Genomic DNA, 14,299 nt, shown 5'->3' with positions numbered 1-14,299 from the left:
TCTTCGTTAATGGTAATTTAACAATTACTTATACATTATTAAAATCCAAAGTTGTTAATATTAGTTAATGGACCTGAACTAACATTGAACAGTTTTTATATAAAAAAAAAAATATTATAAACCAATGTTATCATCAAAGATTAATAAATACTGTAACAAATGTACTGCTTATTGTTAGTTCATGTCAGGTAATACATTAACCAATGACAACTAATGGGTCAATATTGTAAAGTCTAGTAAAGGTTACAGCCATAGTCTCCGATTTATGTTTCTGCTGGTGGGTGCTCAAACCTATTTATAAAAATAACAATTATTACACTGAAATTAAAGCTTATAAAAATAAAAGTGAATCTAAATGTTTAATAAAAACTATAATAGCAATAGCAAATAATAATTGCAAATAATACATGCACCAATATAGGTGCACAGTTTTATTATAGTTAACTAAAACTAAACCATTAAAAAAATGTTTTCCTTGAAATAAAATAAATATTAACTGAAATAATACAGTCAAACCAAAAATTATTCAGACACCAGATATATTTTTTTGAATTTCTTTTAATAGTGGGTGCAGGACACTATAGTCAATTTATGTCAGTGAGGATAGCAAAATAAAGCAAACTGTGACATATTATACCCAAAAATTCTTCATACAGACCAAACATCATTCAGACACTTTGACGTGACCATGTTTTGCTTAAGTTTTCTTTAATTGCTAATGCAACCTTTTTATACCACATACTGAACAAAATTGAGCATTGCTTGCTATATATATATATATATATATATATAATATATATATATATATATTATATATATATATATATATATATATATATATATATATAACAAAAAAAAATTGAGAAAATTAATTTCAACAGGTTGCCAAGACAACATGTTTTCTTTTTTTCTTTTTTTGCCTTTATTTAACCAGGTGAGAACCCCACTGAGATAAAAAAAATTAAAAATAAAAAAAATAATCTATTTTACAGGAGTGTCCTGTTTTAGTTTAGTTAAACTTGTACTAAGTACTAAAATGGAAATAAAAGCTATATAGCCATGTATAAAAAATAATAATAAAAAAAAAAAACACTCAAAGTGACAAGCTTATATTTAATTAAATTATATTTAACTAAAGCTAAAATGAAACCAGAAAATCTAAAAATAAGAACTGATTCAAAATATTAATAAAAAGTATAATTATAATAACGGAAGTCATGCAATTTGATGACAGACAGATACACACAGAAGCAGATAAAGCGCAGTGAAAACCCCAGCGGTTTTAAATCTAATTATCCTGCAATGCTATCCACCTCTGTGGAGCTCAACTGGCTCGCTCTCATATGGAAAAACACTGCGCTAATTGCCTCTCCACTGAGCAAACACACACAGAGATAGAGTGTAACCCTCGCGGGGAGGAGAACCCAACTCAGGCCGATGAAAACCCCCCGTGTGTGTGTGTATGAGGTAAAACACGCTCCATTAACATCTCATTAGACGTCAGGTCTTCACACAAAGAGACACAATTTCATGGCGTGGTTGCGGCGCTCATGGCTGCCTCATCAATTACTACGGGTTTATATTCAGATGGATTTTACTGCTCGGGAGGTTCATCTCATGCAATGAAAAAATATTGAGGGAATTCATTAGACGTCCCAACTGATTACGATTTCTTTTAAGTTTTTGAAACAGTTTTCCTAATTGGAAGTTTAGGCGCAGAACAGCATAAAGGATGGACTCGTCCTAATGAAGATCTTCAATGCAAAACCAAGAGCAAGAGCACAGGCAGCAGAGGTTTTGCTTTTCTTTCCAATATATAAATGAAATTTATCATCAGTGTCTTGGCTTAAGCAGGAATGAAACTGAGATCAGCAGTGAATGTTTGCCAAATAGACTGAATAAGCTGACTCATGTACCATACAGAGAGATAAAATATATGCACATACAGTATAAAACATCCAACTTTTACAGTGCACTCACAAAAGGCAATATGCTAAACAGTAAATCTCAACTTCTTGATTAACCGTGTCGTCACATAATGTATATTATCCTCCAGCTCTAATTTGATAAATGTGACTATAAGGATGAAGATATTGGGATTTTATTAACATTGCCACCATTATTTTCTGTAAAGCTGCTTTGAAAAAAGGTGTATTGTGAAAAGCATTTTACAAATAAATTTGACTCAACTTTTACGTGGTATGGACATACATACAACAAAATAATGAACAAATTTAACACTTGTAGAGAAGAGAGGAGAGAAAGGAAAAATTTAAATACTGTACTGCATTTGAAGCAAAATATTAAATATGAGTAAAATAAAATAAAAAATATAAATGTAACAACGATGTAAATGTAAAAACAAATAAAATAAATAAAATAAAAAAAAATGAAAAATAAAGTAAATAATAAAAACAAGATTATACCAGTGTTACTTAAGTATGATTGAGATGCTACTATAGTTTTTATTTATTTATTTATTATTTTTTTATTAATATTTTGGTTTGGTTTTTATTTTTAGATCTTCTGTTTTCCTTTTAATTTAAGTAAAAGGTTTAGTAATTTTTTTGTGTTTTGTTTTACATTTTTATTGGCTTTTTTATGTCTATAAGGTTTTTATTAATGCTTAGCTCTCTCTCTCTCTCTCTGTGTGTGTGTGTGTGTGTGTGTGTGTGTGTGTGTGTGTGTGTGTGTGTGTGTGTGTTTGTGTGTGTGTGTGTGTGTGTGTGTGTGTGTGTGCGTTTTTTATTTATTTTTTTATCCTTAAAACTTCACTTTAAAGACCCAATGTTACACTGGGGAGAAAAAGATGAGAAAGAATGAGGCAAAAACAGAGCAAGATCTCATGAACCAGTGATTCCATGAAACCAATTCATGAAACCAAAAACTACACAACACAAACTCACAAAAGAGTCATGAAGTTCAGAAGCAGGTCTTCCAGACACACAGTGGCTTTATTTTCTCCTGCATGAAAAAGCTTGACATACTTGAATGCTCTATCGGGTCTTTGTCATGTTGTGAACGTGTGTCTGGCACTGTCACACAGCTCTTTGGTTGATCTCAGGCTAATATCAATAATTCAGAGCTGCTCTGTGTAACCTCGCACCAGTTTTTGGGAGGGAACGGAGGGGGTGACCCAGTTATGCCAAAAACAGACCCCAGCAACTCTATTGGCTCAAAATAAAACATAAGCAACACACTACCTCAAAACAATAATCTCTGTCATTACATTTCAGTGACAACCAAAATGTACAGTATGTGGCTGGAAGCAGGGGTAGGCGATACTGAACAAAAAAAATTATAAATATATATATAGGTTCCAAACCTAACTTAACAGTAATCTATCCATGAATATTTAATCAAATGTATTTTGTGTCAAAAAGATCTGTGAAGGGTTAGGTTTTATTCATCAAGGATGCATGAAATTGATCAAAGGTGGGGTTTATGAGGTTGTTTAGTTTTTTTTTTTTTTCTATTTCAAATAAATGCTGCTCTTTTGAACTTTCTATTCATCAAAGAATCTTGAAAAATAAAATGAATCATCGTTTCTACAAAAATATGAAGTAGCACAACATTGATAATGATCAGAAATGTTTCTTGAGCAGCAAATCAGCATATTAGAATGATTTCTGAAGATCATGTGACACTGAAGACTGGAGTAATGATGCTGAAAATTCAGATTTGATCACAGGAATTAATTACGTTTAACAATATATTCAAATGGAAGACAGTTATTTCAAACTGTAAAATTTTTTCACAATTTTCCTGTTTTCACTGTATTTTAATCAAAGTTATGCAGCCGTAGTGAGCAGAAAATACTTCTTTTCCAAAAAATTTAAAATCTTACCAAGTATTTGAACAGTAGTGTTAGTGTATATTTCTTAAAATAAACACACACACCACATGTCAGTGGCTTCTTATATCCCACCAGCTGCACTGCATACCTGAAATACCATAGTATATTCAAAGCTATTTAAAGTCTTTCTTAAACAGATCAGATTACTATAATATAATGCTTTCTGTTTGTGTCATACCATATTAATCACGCTGCTGTTTCAAAACAAATACGTGTACATACACAAGATGCTTAATGCAAGAACACAATGCTAAACTGACACAAATCACACATGAATTGTGATTTGTTTTGATCTGGTCATTCACACGGAGATTCGTAGCACCAAAACACATAGCTTATGTGTAATAACACACCACTACTTTAAATAGAAGCGGAATACAGTATGCATACTTGTGCACAATTGCATATTGAAAATATTACAGCATGCACAATTAAATCTATGCATGCATATTTTATGAAAACATTAAATATTCAAATGAGCTACTGCATTAGCTAAACCTGATCTTTCATAATCATGAGCCAGATGTGATATTAGACCTTATGGCAATAATCTGATTGCTGTTTTCCCACAAAAATGGATAAAATTCTAAATTAAATGCTGAATTAAACGTGAGTTGTGAGGTCAAGTGACAAACATGAAGCATACTACTGTTTCAAATGTTTATCATTGCTTATTGCATGCTACTTCACATGCTATTTCTCTGAATAGTAGGCAGTATACAATTAAAGACCAAAAATGATCTAATTAATCATCAGCTGTCTCCTGTAATGTGATTCACTTGTGTGGATGCGTCCTTCAGTTTCTCTGACAGACGTGCCATTAACGGTTTCAAATGAAATGACTATAAACATCCAACTCATTTAAACAGTCGTTCAGTCGATCCCCTCACTCCCACAAACACAGACACGAATATACACATTATCCTAATGAATTCATTAGTAGCTGATTATGTTTACTGCAAGAACTGGAACTGCAAGAAACACTGAAGGACTAAAATGAAGTCGCCTACATATTAAAAACAGAAATTAGTGGTCTGATCTGTGCAAAGCCTTCATAAAGCTTAAAAACACAAAAGCTATCAAGCAAGACCTCACTCAGACCGATAACACAAAGCTTTTTTCCGACCTCAGTCTTCATGCAGATATCTAGCCCAAGTCATTATTGTTTCACCTCACTGGAGCCACTGCAGTTTGCTTCCAGGTCAGAAAGGTCAGTGGACAACATGGTTGACATGGATTTGCACTTCCTTACAAAGCTCAGGAACCAGCTTCCTTCAGAGGACATCAGATATTTATTTAACACTGAAAGCTTTACAGGCCAAACTCTTACAGACAATAATTCATAAACTGATGCAGTCCAGTATGGAAGCACTTTTCCACCACGTGATAAAAACTACACAATTGTAATTGCTACTTCTCACAACTTTTTTTTACTTTTTTCCCCAGTATTGCAAAGTTATATCTCACAATCTTCTGACTTTATGTGTCACATATCTGCCTTTATATCTCACAATTCTGAGTTTTTATCTTGCATTTCTGAGTTTATATCTCATAATTCTGAGTTTTTATCTTGCATTTCTGAGTTTATATCCCACAATTCTGAGTTTATGACTTACAATTTAGAAAAAAAAGACAGAAATGTGAGATATAAACTCTGAAAAATATCTGAATTGTGAGAAAGTCGCAATTACGTTTTTTTTTATTATCTTTTATCCAATGGAAACAAACTTCCTTAACCAAGGTTTTTCAACTTTATTTATGATCCCACCTAAATATTTCTCTAAATTACCACAACTTCATTTTAAACAAATATTTGAAGCAAAAACATTCAAACTAAAAAGCTTCAAAAACATTAAAACTGAAAATTAAAAACGTTGCCTTGTCAACTAAGTGAAATTAAATAAGTACTTAAATTACTAAAACTAATTAGAAATATTACATAAAACTGACAAAAGCAACTAAATTACTAATACTTTAATTGTAAATAGAAACTAAAATTAATTCAAAATATTAATCAATACTATACAAATGATACTAAAACTGCCCTCAAACTGTATATTTTTACACAATAATTATACTTTTGTCTAAATTTATTGTCTCGTTAAACCAGGACTGTCAGGTTAACAGATGTCTTTCTGATTCATATGACTGTGCATCAGCAATCAGATATCAAATCTCTAGACCTGAAATGTGCACATAATCATCATTATATAAGATGAAAACAAATCTTATAATATAGCCTGTGAGTTATAAAGCCAACTGAGAATTAGATGCAGAAAGAATTGGCGCTTTCATTGAACCAAGTTCCAATAATCCAGAGCTTAAACATCATAAGAGCCCTTGAAAACTGTTCAGTGCATAAACACTATACGCCAATGTCCAAAGGTTCAACTTTTAGCCACTATTCATTTCTCTCCATGCACAGGGCACAAAACACATCAATTCTGAGGACTGAACAACACAGTTTAGTCTGCGGTTTCACAGCGGCAGTAGACAGTTATTCTCAGTACTTCTGAATTAGCACCAGCAGACCACATTCACTCACTCTCTCCTCATGGTTTACATTAGACAATAAAACTAGATTTAAAAAAAAATACATATATATATTTTTTTTTTTTACATATTCTGAAGACTCTAAAATTCACTGTGAACTTTAAACAATGTGCATGAGCAAAATCAATAGTGATGCATGCCTTAGCAAAGAAACTACTAATGAAAACAATATCCGTGTCACAAATTTATTTTACTTTTGTTTTTATAAGCTGTTTGGACTCTCATTCTGACGGCACCCATTCACTGCAGAGCATCCATTAGTGAGCAAGTGATGCAATGCTACATTTCTCAAAATCTGATGAAGAAACAAACTCACCTACATCTTGGATGGCCTGAGGATGAGGACATTTTCATCTAATTTTCATTTGGGTGAACTATTTCTTTAAAGACCAAGGGGAATGTTAAAGAAGCTGGTAACTAAAAAGTAGCATGTTGGCAGAAACGCAGTGAAGTTGTCATGACTTTTTAGGGAACAGTTCCTGACTGATTACGTTCAATGTCACAATCGATCACATCTAAAGAAGGTTAAAGACTCAGCAGCTCTGCCAAAATGTGCCAAGTGATTCTTTTTAAGAGGTGCCTTTATACGCTGAATCTAATTCTGCAAGCAAGATCCAAACTGCATCAATTAAGGCTTTTTTTTTGTTTGCAAGACGTGCAAGCTGATAAAAATCTGTAGATGGACACAACCATACAAGCTCTGATAAACTACCTCACTTGCACACAAACAACTTGTGGTTCAAAAATACAAAATATACTAGCCTTACAACATTTGGAGTCAGTAATATATTTAAAAAAAAAAAAAAATCGGAAAAAATACATTAAATTAATCAAAAGTGACAGTAAAGACATTTTTAATTATAATATAAAGATTTCTTTTTTTTAAACGAAATGCTGTTTTTTAACTATCTATTCAAATAATTTAAAAAATAAATAAATATATAATGGTTTTCATAAAAAAATATGAAGCAACACAACTGTTTTCAACATTGATAATAATCAGAAAAGTTTCTTGAGCAGCAAATCATCATATTAGAATGATTTCTGAAGATCGTGTGACACTGAAGACTGGAGTAATGATGCTGAAAATTCAGCTTTGATCACAGAAATAAATTACATTCTAAAATATATTCAAATAGACAACATTTAATTACATTTTTTAATAATATTTTACAATATTACTGATTTTACTGTATATTAGATCAAATAAATGGAGCCTTGGTGAGCAGGAGAGAGTTATTTGAACTTACCAACCTCAAACGTTTAAATGGTAGAGAGAGAATGTATGTGTGTGTGTGTGTGTGTGTGTATAAAACCAAACCAAAACAATACTGAGCATATTTAGTTTTCAGGAATTGCAATAATTGGATTATCCAATTTAGCTGGATAAATTTTAAGCTTTGTTAATTGAACAAAACCCATGTTTATCCTGGAACAAAGTAAGTGAACCATGAAAAATCTACACAAGTATGCAAATACTGCCTTTTCGATCCCTGACCTAAATGAACTGATTTGCATTATGACAGCAGGTGAAAAAGAAAACTGAGAGCAATGCAGAAAATGCAAACCATCTTTGCGTTGCGTAACAAATTATGGCACATTTCTGAATACAATGCAATGAAATCCAGCTTGGATAGTTAGAACATTCAAGGCAACCCTGAAGAAGAAAACAAAAAATCCATGAAGTTCTTACCAGATCCTCCATATTGTCCTCTGAACATCTGGATGGTGAGCACTTCTCCAATCCCTCATCAGAAGAACACAGCTCAGGTAAATCCTCTAGAAGATCTCCATCCTCGGTTGTTGATGAGCTGAGAGGAGATGTTTCGCAATCCCGCTTCTTTTTCTTCTTCATAGGTTGAGGAGAATCGCTTCGGGACGTCTGGGACAGCGAACGAGACCGGAATAGAGCGAGTTTTCCTTCCTTACAGGATTCCTGGTGGTTTAGGTCTTGCGTGAGCAGATGCACGCAACTCTTCGACCTCAGTCTGGATCGTTTCACGACGCGGGACGTCCCGCTATGGGCTTCCAGTAGGTGGCACAGGAAGTAGCTCTTCTCTAATTGCACTTCCTGCTGGAGACGCTGAAGGACAGCGACCTGCCGTCCATCTGACTGAGCAAGCAGAGTCTTTAAGAGTTCCTCAAGTTTGCGATACGCCGCCCCGTTGCCTTTACATCCAAGTTTGAGACCTTGAAACGCAGATCCACCCGCGATCTCATCCGCTAGCTGACGATGCACTTCTTGGGTTTGCCTGAGCGTCAAGTTCTCGCTACGTTTCAACTCCTGACTCCGCCAGCGTAACAGACGCCGGACCTCCGCCGCACGCTCTCGGCCCAGAGCTTCCCGCTGCCTCAGCAGCTCCAGCGTCTTCTGCTGCTCGTGTCGGTAGGTCAGCTCCCTCAGCGCTCGCTCACACTCCTCACGCGCCTCCTCACGTTGCCTCCGCAGCTCCAGAGAGAAGCGCCGGTGGGCCTGCTGGTTGCGGCTGCGCTCCACCTCTAACGCCGCGTGGAGACGCTCCACATCCCGCCACGGATCGGAGCTAGAATCACGCTTGCAGCTGCAGTGCTTCTTGAAGGAGAGAATTGGAGGGTTATCACAGTTTTCGCCCATGATGGAGTTAATGGTGGACACACAGAAGTAGCATGCAGGTGGGATGAAAATGACGACGTTATACAGCAGACAGCATGCACACACAATCCAACATGCCGACTGAAAAGAGCAGAGATGAAAGATGATTATCAGCATGGCGACAGAAAGATTCAGAAAGCTCTTATGCAGTGTTGGGGAAAGTTACTATTAAAAGTAATGCATTATTATTTTGCATTTCATTTTCTTAACTAGGCTGGGCTTGCTTGTTTTTATTTAATATAAAAAGTTCTCTTTATGGCAAACGTAAAAGCCTTTTCACATCAAAAGTGAAACAAATAAGCTTCTGCTTCAGGCTGAAGGAAATGCAAATTCACGTCTGTAGTAGAGCTGTTCATACAGCAGCTCAAATAAACTGCCATTCTGGATTGCATGAAGAATAGAACGCAGGAGAAGAAAGCTCAATACTCTTCACTAATAAAAAAATTAAACAAATGTTTATATAAGATCAATTAATATGGTTGAATTGGATCATCGAAGGTCATAGATAAAGGATATTTGTGTTATTTAACATTTAATTATTGCAGGTTTGCATCATATTCTGAGTTTGCTTTTCACAGTTTTTTATTCATTTTGAGGAATACTGAATCTGTGTTTGTAGAGGTTAGATAAGTAAATGCATGTTCATATTTGTTCTAGAACTACAGTAACATCATGTTTCCACAGCTCGCACAACACCTCTGCACTTACTCCTGATTTCTCTCAGCATGGGGACAGGAGAGCTGTCAGGCAATAAATGGGACAACAAAGTAGCCTAATTGGCATTACTTATTTGATATTTTCGTGTAAATTTAAAAGTAATGCACTACTTACTTGAAAAAGTATTCTGATTACTTAACTCACGTTACGTGTAATGTGCTTCCCCCAACACTGCTGTTATGATCACATGCACCATCTTTACAAACAAACTGATTCACAATACAATCAGTCAATGAAGAGCTCAGGAAATCTGGTGCATTCAAGTCAAGAAGTCAGAAAGATCGCACATGAACTAGAATGACCATACGCTGTCTTTTTCCCAGACAGGATTACATCATTTTTAGGGTTGTGGATTTGTTTTCCTGTAGACGGTCTCTCTACAGTCCTCATTATATGCATGTGAATTTGCATTGCTTTGATCGTTCTCTCTTCTCGCATGTCGTCATTACCTTCACCAAATGTGAAGACAACAGGAAAACCAATCCAAAACCTGGACATTATAGGATATTTAGAAATCGCAGCAAGGACATGTCCAGGAAAAAGGACTTATGATCACCCGACATAAACGTCATTACAAAGTCAGAATTACAAATAGAAAACTCTGAACTTTGTTTAAGTCTCTAAATTCCGAGTTTGTGGCATGTCATTGAGTTAATTTTGCAGAATGTGAAGATGAGGTTTATGTTTTGATGGTGTGTTTGATGCAATTATTAAAATTAGAGATATTTTTCAGTTACAATAGAACTAGCTAAGCTGCATGTACAAAATATGACAGTACTGTACGATTATGATAGAATATTGAATTAAAAATAAAATTTATTTATATTTTTAAGTTATTTAATCTAAAATAAATGTTTTATTATTTTAGTATTTTTATTTAAAAAGTAAATGTTTTAAAAAAAAAATTAAATATTGATATAAAAAATATATTTTAAAAATGAATAGGTTTTTTTTTTTTTTTGTAGAAAAACATCGCCATCCTGATGTCCCAACTGCTAAATACCAACTTTCAAAAAGAATGCACCAATAATGCCCTTGTTTGAACAAGCAAAACTAAACATGCTAAATAAACAATAAAAACTTTGACAGTGAAAAGTTTGAACACACCCTGTTATAATTCATTTCAAAGTTTTTTTTATAATAATAAAGTCTATAAAATAACACAAATGTAAGTTTGGTAATGATATAGTGATCAAAACGTGAGGCAAATGACAACTTGCACATACACATTATTTGTTTATAAACCTATTTCAAATGTTTAAGCATAAACCAGTAAATTAAATGCTTTTGAAAAAAATAAATTCAGTCAAGTGTGTCAAAACTTTTGAACGGGTGTGTGTACGTGACAGTACAACTTTTCTGTAAATATATTTGGCGTCATGAAGGCATATTCCAAGACAAATGACCATTCATTTCCTTTTACACACACACACACACACACACACACAAAACATGTTAAACATGAGAATGTTCATGCATGCTGAATCTCACCTATGTATCACAGAAAACACCAAAACCACTCTGTCCCTCAGAAATCTGCAGAGAAACCGCGGTAAATGTTATTGGTCTGTTTGTGTACGACGCACACACACAATGATACAGTAACACACAACCACAATGATACAATGACACAAACGCGATGATACAAAGATACAAAAGCGCGATGATACACAAACTCAGTGATGATACAATGTATCGTGTGTGCCTAAAACAAAACCTTTAAGTGTCTTGCTGCAGTAAAAGTCTCTTCTCAGACGCGTGTCTATATCGCCACAGAGACTTTAATGAGAGAATAAACGAGCGGGATGTAAACACTGACCTTCCTCCTCACGGAAACTTCAAGAAGCGCTTCATATATTGCTCAGTTCTACTGGAAACGTCCGACAGACGCGCTTAAACTCGCATTAATCCTCGAGAAACCGCGTCAGCGCGATATTACTCGTTGTTTGCTGTTGTCGATGCGAACGCGTCTTAAGCACCAGTTGCTTCAGTGCACCGCATCAATGTCCGGCTGCGGCTCTGGACATCAGAGATCCACTGAGGGCATAGCGACCGCTGCTGGACACCCGGCGACAGTACAACACTCGGACTTGCTTGACTCTTACATCATTTTAGGGGATTAAAAAAAAATTAAGAAAAAAACAAACAATACATTATTCTATTTTAAAGGACTAATAATAATTCAATACTTTATAATTTAGTGTAACTTTCCTGATTTTTAAACATGTTAAAAGGTGATATCTGCAAAACTTCCTCTATGTTTGGGCTTGTGCTACACACTGACATTTTCATCTATAGTAAATATATGTTAAAAAGTACTCAAACATTCTAATATAATATAATATTCTAATATTCTTATATATTATATATAATATAATAATATATTCTAAAAATGTTCTGCTTTGTACTTTTTCCTAATATTTGACCTTTTAATCCATTATAAATATACAAAAATAAATAAATAAATTTAAAAAATAATCTTGCCGTTTTTCCCTTTTTTATTTAAATTAATTTGGTCACCAGAAGTCTTTATGTGTGTGCCATATTATCAACATTGACCTTTTAATCGATAATAAATATATTTAAAAAAATAATAAAATCAGGAATTTTCTGCTTTGCACATTTTTCTTATATTTTAAAATAATTTGGTCACCAGAAATTTCTTTATTGTTTGGGCTTGTTCTCCACACTGACCTTTTAATGATATATATATTATATATATATTATTTGGTCACCAGAAATTTCTTTATTGTTTGGGCTTGTTCTCCACACTGACCTTTTAATGATATATTTTATATTTAACTTTATATTTATATTTATAAATAAATGCTTTTTAGTTTATTGTTAATTTTTAGTTATTGTTAGTTATTGTATGTTTTTTGTTGATTTTTTTTTGTCTTTTTATTATTATTTATTTATTTTTTATTGTTTTTGAATGAATATCCTGCACAATAATTCTTTCTTCTTCTTCTTCTTCTTCTTCTTCTTCTTCTTCTTCTTCTCTTTTTCCCCATTTGGGACACAAAAAAAATCACATAATAAAGTAAATAAGTCATAAGATTAAGGTGTTCCCGAAAACAACAGAAGAAGGGCAAAATAACAAACACAGCATAGAAACCTGATGGATAATAACCAGGAGTAAGAGAATAATACGAAAAAAGCTATGGAAAAAAGTAAGAAAAGGAACGGGGAAGCTTTATTAGAAAAAGAGGAGGTTCTGGGAAAGATGAGCATTCCCAGGAAAATGAACCTATGTTACAGGACCTACAGGAACACATGTCAGTCAACAACAAATGTCCATAGAAAGACTGTCAATACTGTTCTGTTCCTCTGTGGAGAAACATTATAACCTCTTTTATTCTGCAGGGTTTTCTAGGCCTTGGAAAAAATAATGAATGGCTGCGAACCATGAATTGTTTCCATTATATATTCAAATATTTGTATCATTATTGTTATTGGACAGCTGTGAGACAATGATCTAAAAGAATGATTAATAAATAATTATAATGATTCAAAGTAATAGTCATCGGAATTAGAATATTATCAGAATATTTATTCTCATTATTACCCATAATTATCAGAATAAATACTTCTAATTAGACCAAATTTAATAATAATATTTATTCACATTATTGTCTAAATAAATGCTTGTAGTTAATAATATTTACAAATATTTATTCTCATCCTTATCCAAAATGATCAGAATTAATACTTCTAATTAGACACATTTATTACTAATATTTATTCACATTCTTGCCCATAATTATTTAAATAAATAATTGCAGCCAGATAATATTTTATAATATTTTTTCTCTTCATTTTCCATAATTGTCATAATTAATACTTTTAATTAGGCCATATTTATTAATAATGAGTATTCTCACTATTAGTTATCTAAATAAATACTTTGATCAGGTAATATTTAATAATATTTATTCTCATTTTTACCCATAATTATTAGACTAACTCCTTCCAATCAGATATGTATTAATAATATTTATTCTCATTATTATCAGAGTAATAACTTTCATTTATGAATGATACTACTCTCATTATTTTTAATATCACCAAGATGGCAAAATAAATCCCTATAAACCTAAAACAATAATTTGTCCAAACCTCCTTTAAATAAAAATCAGAAGACAATTCTTTGATGGTTTTTAGGTACAGCAATGAACTTTGTATTATTATATTTATTTTTACTGTATATTTGTTCTTTTAGAGATCAAAATATGTTATTTGCATTATAGACTCATCAGATGAGTTTATATATTTCTGTCATATTATAGCTCCAGGTTGTTCTAAAGTTTCCAATAACTAGAAAACGATTTACAAGAATAATACTTGACACCTTTCCTTTAAACTGTCAACAGAACACTTTACCATCTCACATAGCCCAATGCATATATTTGTGCTGTTTTGATACTTCATTCTCAATTATAAACCCCAGAAGCTACAACATGATCCTCATTGGCAAACTGGAGCAGCTACACCTTCAGTAATCGCTATTAATTAATTCATGGAATCCAACAAAACCCCAT

The 14,299-nt window shown here is 33.1% G+C and overlaps 1 protein-coding gene across 11 annotated transcripts in view; it reads right to left on the bottom strand.

Moving 5' to 3' along the window:
- LOC109084798 (peripheral-type benzodiazepine receptor-associated protein 1) overlaps window positions 1-11,798 on the bottom strand; it is a 108,242-nt gene extending 96,444 nt beyond the window's left edge. For 7 of the 11 annotated variants that reach the window (XM_042723266.1, XM_042723271.1, XM_042723273.1 and 4 more), the window contains exons 1-3: window positions 11,578-11,797; window positions 11,250-11,294; window positions 8,103-9,122 (exon numbers count right to left, since the gene is read on the bottom strand). In XM_042723266.1, the coding sequence (XP_042579200.1) occupies window positions 8,103-9,023 (921 nt within the window). In that variant the 5' untranslated portion in view covers window positions 9,024-9,122; window positions 11,250-11,294; window positions 11,578-11,797. Of the gene's footprint in view, window positions 1-8,102; window positions 9,123-11,249; window positions 11,295-11,577 lie in introns of all 11 variants that reach the window. The other 4 variants (XM_042723270.1, XM_042723274.1, XM_042723277.1 and 1 more) reach the window with 3 other exon arrangements.
- Window positions 11,799-14,299: the final 2,501 nt, after the last annotated feature.

This window comes from Cyprinus carpio, chromosome B5, assembly GCF_018340385.1.
Source record: "Cyprinus carpio isolate SPL01 chromosome B5, ASM1834038v1, whole genome shotgun sequence".
NCBI classification, from domain to species: Eukaryota; Metazoa; Chordata; class Actinopteri; order Cypriniformes; family Cyprinidae; genus Cyprinus; species Cyprinus carpio.
The sequence above is the reverse complement of the archived record's forward strand: the minus strand, read 5'-3'. Positions and strand labels throughout refer to the sequence as shown.